The 10445-nt window shown below is 46.8% G+C and overlaps 1 protein-coding gene across 1 annotated transcript; it reads left to right on the top strand.

Moving 5' to 3' along the window:
- Window positions 1–364: 364 nt before the first annotated feature.
- ZADH2 (zinc binding alcohol dehydrogenase domain containing 2) lies at window positions 365–10054 on the top strand. Its single transcript, XM_041484809.1, has 2 exons — window positions 365–2379; window positions 8270–10054. Exons 1-2 carry the CDS (start codon window positions 2078–2080, stop codon window positions 9192–9194), a joined length of 1227 nt encoding a protein of 408 aa, XP_041340743.1. The 5' UTR covers window positions 365–2077; the 3' UTR covers window positions 9195–10054.
- The last annotated feature ends 391 nt before the right edge of the window (window positions 10055–10445 follow it).

Consider the following 10445-nt stretch of genomic DNA (forward strand, 5'->3'; position numbering starts at 1 on the left):
AAAAGACATTCACTGAGTGGGACAGATTAACGTGAACTGTCCCCCCCCCTAAACTCCTGGGAGAGAAAGAGATCCACTCTCCCTCTCTTCTCTTTTCACTGAAATATAACACACATTCGGATCCCAGGGCTCTCAGACAGTCTCAACTGATAGACAGACACATCGAGCTGCTTTTCCTGCTTCAGTTTGTTACTCCTCCTCCTCTTGCCCACGTCACCCTGACAATTACAAATAGGTCTCACACAAACCCATACCTGTCAATCTTTTTAATTGCTTTGTTTTCATTTTTTTCCCTTTCCCAGAGCTAAACAATATGACAAAAAAAAAAAAAAAGTCTTAATACAGCACGGCATAAAAGATTCCTCATGTGAGACACGCGTTGAGGGGGTTGTTATTATAATCCACTTGCTGAAGTGCTGTGCAAGACGCATGTGCCGATTTAACTTCAGCAAAGGTCTTCTTACAGCAAACTTAAAAAGAGAAAGAAAAAAAAAAAAAAAGAGGCAGGCAGGAGATGATACTTCGCCGTGGCACACGTCTACCCAGCATTGAATTAAAAATGATTTATGGGAGATTACAGTTCATCCTTACTTTAAAATACCAACAGATTGCAGAGCGAGAACTGCAGCATATGAAACATACTGCTAATACATTTTGCACAGTATGTGTCTGGGGATTTATATAATGTTAGCTGCGAGAACAGAAGGGTTCTTCCCTTTTTTCTTTTTTTCTTTTTTTTTTTTTTTTTAAGTCAAGAAAACAAATAAAAACTACTCAGCTGATTCCTAAAGGAAAGCACTTGGAACTGCAGTTTTGTTCTTTTTCGGGCAGAAGGGGATTTTCTTTCTTCTTATTACCGCACAATTAAACATTGAGCTGTTTATACTGGTAGGATGGAGTTAATTCTGGGAACTACATGCGACATCAATTCAACATCTCTATTATATTGCTTTCCTCCACGCAGTTGTACCAAGTTGGGATTGGCGGCTCTATCACAACACTGACTTCGGTCCCTTGACCCAGGTGATTCCCTGCGCAGGCTCCCTCACCCAAACGTAACCTACAGCGAGAGATGACTAAATTTTTTTTTCTTTTTTTTTTTTTTCTTTTTTCTTTTTTTTTTTAAGAAGAAAGAAAGAAGCAAGGGGGGAAAGGGAGGGTAAGATTTTCTGGCAGTATCAGGGATCACGGGAAACCCCTGCGACCCAAGCAAACTGACAGCGGCCTGTTACCCTTCCCCTCCCGGCAGGACGGCGACGGCGGGAAGAGCTTCTCCCGTTTAAATCCCCTCCCGCGGCAGGCGCGGAGCCGCCGCCGTCTCGGGGTTGATTCGTAGCACCTTGCGAGGAAGTGAAACGTTTCGCACGGAAGGGGCGGAGCGTCCGCCCGCGGGCAGCGGCTCCTCGGCGGCGGCTAATAACAACATTAGGAGATTAGCTGCAACTTCTCCCCACTTCTCTAACCTTTCCCGGCCGATAATTTGCCGTGCTTTACTCCCACTCTTTTTTTTTTTTTAATTACTCCTTTCTATTTTATTTTTTTTTTTTTTTAGTAGGGAGATAGATACCTTCTTTTTGTAAACTAAAGAACGGAGCGGGGGTTAATCCGAGGCGTTTCTCTCTGTCCGTCTGTCTACCCCCCCCTCTCCCCCTCCCCTGTTTTTAAATCCCTTAGTCAGAGGCAGGGTGCAAACTAAAAGCCACCACCACCACCATCTCCTTTAGGAGATACTCCGGCCCTCGCTGGCAAGGCAGGGCAGGCAGGCAGGCAGGGGCTGGCGGGACTGACGGCCGCGGGAGCGGGCCGGCCTCGCCCCTCGGTAGTGCCCGCGGCGGCAGAAGAGGAGCGGCTGCTGCAGGGGGACCATCTTGCCGCTGCTCCTCCAGCGGCGTCTCCGTGCAGCGGAGGGACCGGCTGGGAGGGGAGGGAGAACCTGCTGCACGGGGGTTTGTCTGTTTACGTACACACATAGCTGCGAGCGGGGAGTTTCTCCTGCCGGCGCGTCCTGCGAGCTGCCTGGAGAATCCCGAGTCGGAGCTCTGCCGAGCGGGGCGGGAGAGGAGAGCCGAGGCAGGGCATGAGTTTTAGCGCGAAAAGCGGCGCTTCGCTGAGCTCCCGGGCAGCGCGGTGGTGGTGGCGACTGCAGCCGTCCTGCGCCGCGGCAGCTCCTGCCGGGTCCTTCGGTGGCAGCTGGTCGCGGCCCATCCTGGACATGTCCTACTCCCGTCAGTTTCTGGATTTCCAGGGCTCGTCCATCCCCAGCTCCATGAAGAAGCTGGTGGTGACTAAGCTGAGCCAAAACTTCAGGGAAGCGGTCACCCTGCAGCAGGACTCGCCCGTGCCACTCCCGGGAGACGGAGACCTCCTGGTCAGGAACAGGTGAGCTCCCGCCCGCCCCCCCGCGCCCCGGCCCCGCGGCCCCCGCCGACTCCTGGCGCCTTGTGGCCTGCTCTCTCCCACATGCTCCCTCACTTCGGAGACCGGCTCCAAAGTTGTACCAGCCGCCATCTGGCGACTGTTAATTTCATTTTATTGTTGTTGTTTTGAACGGCTGGTGGTACAGCTCTGTCACCCTATCCACGTGTGTGGGGGTGACACTTCCTCCTCCTGTGGCGGGGCTGTGTGTGTGTTTGTCTGTCTGTGCGCGCTGCTCCTGGCGTGCGCCTGCCCGAAGGAAGAGAAAACACCCCAAGGCCCCTGTGCCAAAGGGGGGGCAGGGGGAAGAGGCGAGTGTTATGTTCGGTGAGTGCCAAGGAGAGAGTGAGACGGAGGGCAGCGCTCGCAGGGCCCCTCCCTGGGGCCTGCCCGGGCTCGTTACACGCACGTAGTGCCCGGGGCATGAGTGTGTCCCCGGCGCACCCGCACAGCGCCCCGGCATCGCGGTGTGCGGGCGGGCCTGGCCCGGCCGCTGTCTCCTCGGCGCGGCCCCGCTGCCCCTCACGCCGCTCTCCGGCCTCGCCCCCGCGCAGCCGTGACTCACCGGGGAGGCCGCGGCCGGGCCCGCCGCCCGGGCAGCCCCGGCACCACCCCCAGCTCTGCGCGCCAAGCGCGGGCGGCGCGGCGGGGGCAGGGCAGCCCTCGGCCTCCCCGGCAGGACGCGGGCCTGCAGTTGTTGGTGGCTTTTAGAGAGGAGCCGGCTCGGGCGAAATGTGAGGAGGTGACATTTTGCTTAGCATAATACACCGTAAATCCCACGTCCGGCGCGGTGACCAGCTTGCCGTGAAATGAAGACTCCGAGGACAAAACGTGCCTCCCCCCACAGCTGTCTCCATAAAACCTGTTTGTTCTCGGTGCCTCCTTCCTAGATGCCATCCTTCCTTGCCCTAAAACTAAATCTTTTGAAATTCAGGGGTTTCTCTGCTCACGAGAGGAAGCCAAAACTCCGTGAACTTTGGAGCAGACTGCGTGGCTGGCACGGGAGAGAGCAGCGCTCTCAGGTTCTTGTCAAGCAAGGAAATCGTAGTAACACATAGTTTGCCATGTTCGCCGTGGGAGCTTTATATTAAGCAGCACTATGTTGGTTTGAGAACAGTGCTGCGAGGTCTGCTGAGGCAGTGTGTGACTGTGTGGTATGTGTGACATGTATGTGTCCATATGCAACACACAAATACAGGGTGAAGAAGGGATAAGGAGAAAGAACAGGGATTCTTCCAGGAGCTGACAAGAAAGCTGCTGTGGCACTTTAATTCAATGGTGACATCTCCCACTAGGATTTCTGAGACCAAAATTCCCTCCAAACCTCAGAAGTCTAAGACACTGTGTTGCTGCATCCACTAATGACTGAAACAGTAATGGCGTGCAACAGCCATCCGGCTGGAGTTAAATTCCTTTCTGTGGAAGAGGTCGAAAGACTTGAGATACAAGTAGCAAGTACTCTACTTGGGTGATGCAAGGCAGGGCGACATCCTTGTTTCTCAACTCCCGTCCCTCCCACACATGCACTTGGAATCTTTCTCATCCCACTCCCCCGTCTGCCCTCCTGTAAATTTTTAAAATTTATTCCTTTTTTATTTTTTTTAACAGCTTCCAGTTTAACTCTTCCCTTCTCCCTCTTCTCCCTCCTTTTGCTGAATGGGCTCCCTGGGTGCACATGGGACATGCACACTTCATGGTAAAAGGGTTCATACCACACTAAAGGCAGGAGCTGATCCGCAGATTCAGGCAGGCCATTGCTTTAACACTTCAGCCTGTTACACACATGTTCCTCTACTGGTAAACATGCATGTGTGGGGATGAAGGGGAGGAGGAGGTGAGTGATGAAGTCTAGATGTAGAGTTCATGCATTTTGTATTACTTGTGGCATTTCTTCTCTCTTTACTGTTCCTTTCTGAAGAATATCACAGAAGACACAGAATTACGTTACTGTAAAACATTCACTGTGTACAAGCTGCAGCATGAAGCAAGTTCTGAATGTTTTCCCCTGTCTCTGTCACTCTGGGGAAGGACTATCCCATCCTGAAAGGATGAGTCCCTGACTATTTAGTTTTTTAAAAAAACAAACAACCAAGCTCAAATACAACTATACATTTTCCAATAGGTAGAAGTATACAACTAAAAACAAAACAATGAAAGACTTGGGTTCCAAGAGGGCATTTACAGATTTGTTCATTTTAGTCCCAGTCATGCCCATGAATAGTATTAATTGCTTTGAGCTTTTCATGCAAAACAATCGTCATTCACCACAATAAAATCTGGTTTGGGATTTATGGGAATAGGAAATTAAAATCTGTGTGTGGATAGATATTTTAAAATAAGATTTTTAAAATAAGTAGAGGAAACTTTTGTCTGCTTTAGAGAGCTATGCCAGCGACTCTTATTTCTACTTTTTTATACAGAAAAATATAACCCATCTTTTACTCAAAAATCCTTCAGAACGAGAAATTAATTTAAGCCATTTTTTTAAACTTTGATTCTGTGTAGGAGAGAAAGGGGAGGGGAAAAGGTGGTAAATCCTTAGTGAAGCCATTTAAGTTCCGTATGTCTGTTTGTCCTGTTTTCCAGGGGGAAAAGAGGGGTGGGTGTGGAAGCAAGGGTTTTCCATTTCATCGCAGGAGAAGGGCCCAAGGCTGTGAAGGTTTGGTCCTTCTTAAAGTTGTTGGAGGATTTTCGAGATTTTATTGATGAAGTGACACATTTCATTGCCAAAATAATTGTAAGAATTTACTTTTGGGCTGGGAAATGGGAACAAAGTTTATAGAAAAGGGAGTGAGAGGGGTTGAGAAAGTTTCTTTTTTTGAACCAGAGGACTAAAGGGATGGATCCCAGTGGGAATAGTGGAGGGCTATTCCTGCTGGGTGTTTGGTCTAAATAATGTTTTTCTTGCGTAGTGCTGGTTTGGATGACTTTGTTTTGTCTGTGTTTAAGGCTGTGATGCTGGTTTTCGGTGTCTCACTCTTTGTTGTGGTACGCAAAACAGCATTTCTTCCCCCTTGGCAGCGTCCTCCTGTTTTCTATAATAAACAGTACGAGGGGTTTCAACACTGTTGGGTATAAATAAAACGGGTGACTCAATGTGCATAATTATTTCGAGAAAAGCCAATCTCAGGCTTTTTTCACACCCTGCCTCAGGTTTGCATCTTGAAATGAAAGGGGCAAAACTCAACTAGTAACTTCTAAATTAAAGGACAGATTTAAAGTAAGAAAGTGAATGAAGGCATCATAAAAGATCCGGAAGGTGTCTTAAAACCCACTAGCACCCCAAGTAATTGTTTCTTCTGTGCTCTCTACTTTCCTCAGTCTCAGAAGTTAGTAAACTGATCTTCAACTTGTAATTCGTACTTTTTCCTACTTTTAAAAGCAAAGTAATCTGTGGAACTGCACGCACATCCTACCACCTTACTTCTGTCAGCTGGAATGACAAGGCAAATTAGACACTATGTTTTATTCCAGACGGTGCGTATGATCATTTTCATGTGCAAGGAATATAAGACTAAACAATCTTGTTTAAAAAAAAAAAAAAAAAGGTGTGTGGGGGTAAAGAAACCTGTACAACGTGACCAGGAGTTTTGAGTTTGCACACAATAAAAAGGAGGTTTAAAAAAAAATAGGGGGGGAGGGCTAGACAGCAGGCTGCGCTGATTAATAGTGATGAGCCCAGGGAGGATCATTTCCCGTGGCACAGCGGCCCCGCAGAGACGGGGAGGGAGCGGGAGTGCGAACACGCGTGTCTGTGCGTGTGTGCACGCGTGAGTGTGCGGGGGCAGGTGCTCGCCAGCCCCGCGGAGAGCCCGCATCCCTTGCCCGGCGCGGCGGGGGGCGGCCGGGCAGCACCAAGTTGCGCTGCGGCCCCCGCAGCCGCACGCACAAGTTGCGCTGCGGCCCGGGCGGGGAAGGGTTCGCATCCTCTCCCGCTGCAGAACAAAAGCAGCGGTGCGTGTGCTGGAGCCCTGCTCGGCAGGCGCCTGGCCCCCCGCACGACTTGCCCCTTCCCCGCTCGCAAAGTTTCTGTCCTCGGAGTGCTTGGTTGTTCTACCTGCCTTTGTGCTTCGGCCGCCACCGTGCAGCGCCGAGAAGGGGAAGGTCTTAAAAACAGGGGGGCTTGTTCTCCCGTGGCTGCGCTGCCTGCCCGTGTCGGGGTGCGCTGCCCCGGCCGCGGGCACGGCTGCTCCGCGTCCTGCCGGGGCAGACGCGCGCCGGGAGCGTGAGGAGGGAGGCTGAGCCCAGCGGGAAGCCGGGACCTCCCTCGCGGGTTGGGGCCGGGGGCACAGCGGCCGCCCCGGGCTGGCCTTGCAGCTACCGAGAGCCCCGGCTCGGCGAAACCGTGAGGCCGGTGAGGGGGCGAGCACAGCTCCCCACCGGGCTCTCACCCTCCGCTTCCCTCCCCAGAAGGTGGGGTGTAAGAGCGGGAGGAGGCTGGTGCAGCGCCGGCACGTCTCGCCTGGCGCCCGAGGGACACGGTCTGCCTCGGAAGCTGCAACTCCGTTACCAATTTTTATACATCTTTTAGCACTCCTGTACGGGAGTCACCGCAGAGCGGGATAATAGGAGATTTTTTGTATCTGCGGACAAGACGTAGGCATTTTTTGTTGCGGCAGAGCGGCGAGTTAAAGGCAGGATTACCGAGAGCTACAGTCACTTTTACCTGTTTTATGCATGGATATGTTTACGCTTACGTGTCTTTTTATACATAACGTTGGTGAAAGTTTGAAGCTCCCCATGCTGTAAAGAATGAAGAATATCAAAAGGAGCAAAGCGGTTTTAGTTCTCCTCGCTCTGTGTGCAAGCAATTTAAAACTACACACATATACGAGCTGAGCTTGTTGCTAACTGCAACAATGAAAAGTGCACTGTTTGCCTACTTCTGCAGCTTTTGCATGGTGTCAAGTACACCTTTTAGGTTGTCACATCCACACATAGTAACAGTCCTGGCATTTGCTGTTTCATGTGTTTCTTTTTACGTTTTCCAGTTAGCAGAACCTTCCCCAGTCTCTCTTCTCTTGCCTTTGTAAGGATAGTTACTTTAAAAAAAGATCTTTGTATTTGAGCTAGATCATAACTTTGTCTTAGGCATTATCTCCTAGTGCTTAATCGAGTTGTAAGAATATCTTTATCTTTCTCTTTAAAAAAAATTGCCATCCATTTTCACCTGTTAGAGGTCAGTAGGACTTGATATTCAGTTTTCCAATTTTACTCCTTCTGTGCAAGGTTGTTTTGATGTGTTGCAAGTAATTTATATAAAGAAAAATATTTTAATGCTGACATTAGCTACATCAAAAGGCAAATTTGCTGTAGTGACTCCATCAATTAAAAAGTACTTGCCTACAGTAACATGACCTTGCAAATGACATCGATAGTTAATATGATCATTAGTCATTAACAGTATTATTATATTCAAAAATATAAATTTGTTGCCAGAATCCACATATTCACTGCTCTGCATGTTTCATTCTTCTGTGTTTTCAAATCTTGTATGAAGTGGTCAGTTCATTTTCATGCTTTAATCATTTACAGATTTATTTTCAGCTTCTTTAGTTTGGTCAAGTGGACCTAGGGAAAATATAAAGGATTTCGTTTTGTTTTGTTTTGGGTTTGGGTTTTACTTTTTACAGCCTTTTGTTGCTTATGTTTAGAAAATTTGTAATTCTAGAACAACAGAATGGCCACTATGGAATTCTGATGAAAGTAATCTTTGGAGTCTACTCGTTATTCAAATATACAGATAATCAGAACAGATCTTGTACTTATTCCACAAATTTGAATATAAGGTTTCTCATACGATGAAAACTTGGTAAGGAGTAAATCTCGTTAAAACATTTTTGTTTTCTTCTAGATTTGTCGGCATCAATGCATCTGATATAAACTACTCAGCTGGTCGATATGACGCCTCAGTTAAACCCCCCTTTGATATAGGCTTTGAAGGTGTGGGTGAAGTGGTAGCGTTAGGACTCAGCGCTAGTGCAGATTACACGGTGGGTCAAGCTGTGGCCTACGTGAAAGCAGGTTCCTTTGCTGAATACACAGTTGTGCCGGCCAGACAAGCAGTCCCTCTACCCTCAGTGAAACCCGAGTTTCTCACTTTAATGGTAAGTGGCGCGACTGCATACCTCAGTTTGAAAGAGCTGGGAGACCTGTCTGAAGGCAAGAAGGTTCTGGTGACAGCAGCAGCTGGAGGAACAGGCCAGTTCGCTGTGCAGCTTGCAAAGAAGGCAAAATGCCATGTAATTGGAACCTGCTCCAGTGATGAAAAGGGTGGCTTTCTGAAATCCATTGGCTGTGACCGTACCATCAACTATAAAACTGAAAATGTCGAATCTGTGCTTAGGCAGGACTACCCCGAAGGTGTGGATGTGGTGTATGAATCTGTTGGAGGAAAGATGTTTGACTTGGCTCTCAATGCCTTGGCTATCAAAGGGCGCTTGATAGTTATTGGGTTTATCACTGGCTACCAAAACCCCACTGGCCTCCAGCCCATTAAAGCAGAGTTTTTGCCAGCAAAACTATTGAAGAAGTCTGCTAGCGTCCGGGGTTTCTTCTTGAACCATTACCTTTCTGACTACAAAATGGCTCTGCAGCATTTGCTCAAGATGTATGAAAGAGGAGACCTGGTTTGTGAGGTGGACTTTGGAGACATGTCTCCTGAGGGCAAGTTCACTGGCTTGGAATCTGTATTCCGTGCTGTAGATTACATGTACATGGGAAAAAACATTGGAAAAATTGTCGTTGAATTACCTCACTCTGTCAACAGTAAGCTGTAAAAACAGAACAATGATATAAATCAGAAGAGAGAAAATGGGCACTTTATGCCTCAGATTTACTAGAAACAATTTCTTTTTTTAAGCTTAGTAATGGATATTATATTAAAAAACAGCATTGAAGTGTTAATAAAAAAGGATGGGTTTGTTAGGTTTTTTTTTCTTTTGTTTAGTTTTATTTTCTTAAAAGTGTTTAAATCAGTGGCTGTAGCAGGGACATAATGGGCCTGTGTTTGATATTGTCACTTAGGTTAGCATGAGACAAGAACATTGTTCTTGACAGAATAAGTCTTGATGCAGAGGCAGATTTAGTCTGTCAGCCTGATTTGATAAGACTTCATCTGTAGTTCAGCTCAGAAAAAAAATCTTTCAGCAATTTTGATTCCCTGATTTAAAAATAAAATTGTTAGAACAAGAATAAGTAAAGAGTTGTATCTTCGGGTTGCTCTATTAATCTTTTGAAGTTTCTGCAAAAAAAATGCTCTTGATTTTCTGTCACAAACATGATAATCATAATTCAGTTGGATCATGGATCATCGTAATATTCCTTGACTGGTTACACAGGGAAATTTATCCTCCAATTCTGACATGTCAGTAATATTAAGCAACTTGACTTTTTTTTTTTTTCCTAATCCTGTCTTTCATAACTATAAACAACTGCGCAATTTTCTTTTAAATCTTTAACTACAAGTTGCAGTATAGTCTCATTTTGTTGCCTTTTCATTTTCCACTGTTACTGTTTATTGTCCAGTCTCCCCTTTAGTCAGTATTTAAAGATTATTGGAATGGGATTTTGAGACATGTTCATGTATGTTCATGCCCTGTATATTTTTGGAAGATTAAATAAAGTTTTAAAAGCTGTTAAAATATTTGTGGCATTTATTCATAATTATATGTTTCTTGCTGACTAGCTCTTTTTCAGATATTCTGTTTTTCAGGATTATTGACTGATCATTCTTGAAAGGACTTCCCATAATCAGGCCGCTACTTCTACTTTTACCAGATACTGCTTCTGCAGAAGCCCTCTTACAAACAGCAGGACCATTTTAAATCTATAGTCACAATACCTGGTACACATACTGATGCTCAGCCATAGATTTTCTAGGTTTTGTAAAGTTTCAAAAATTCTTCCTCACCTAGTGAATATTATTAGTGGTACGTACACTGGGAATTCCAGCTAGAAGCATAATATTTTCCAGAACAATAAAATACTTGAAACTGCTTGCTCTACATCTTTTTTTCCATAGCAAACTT

This window comes from Pyrgilauda ruficollis, unplaced genomic scaffold (assembly GCF_017590135.1).
Source record: "Pyrgilauda ruficollis isolate IOZ18807 unplaced genomic scaffold, ASM1759013v1 scaffold68, whole genome shotgun sequence".
NCBI lineage: Eukaryota > Metazoa > Chordata > Aves > Passeriformes > Passeridae > Pyrgilauda > Pyrgilauda ruficollis.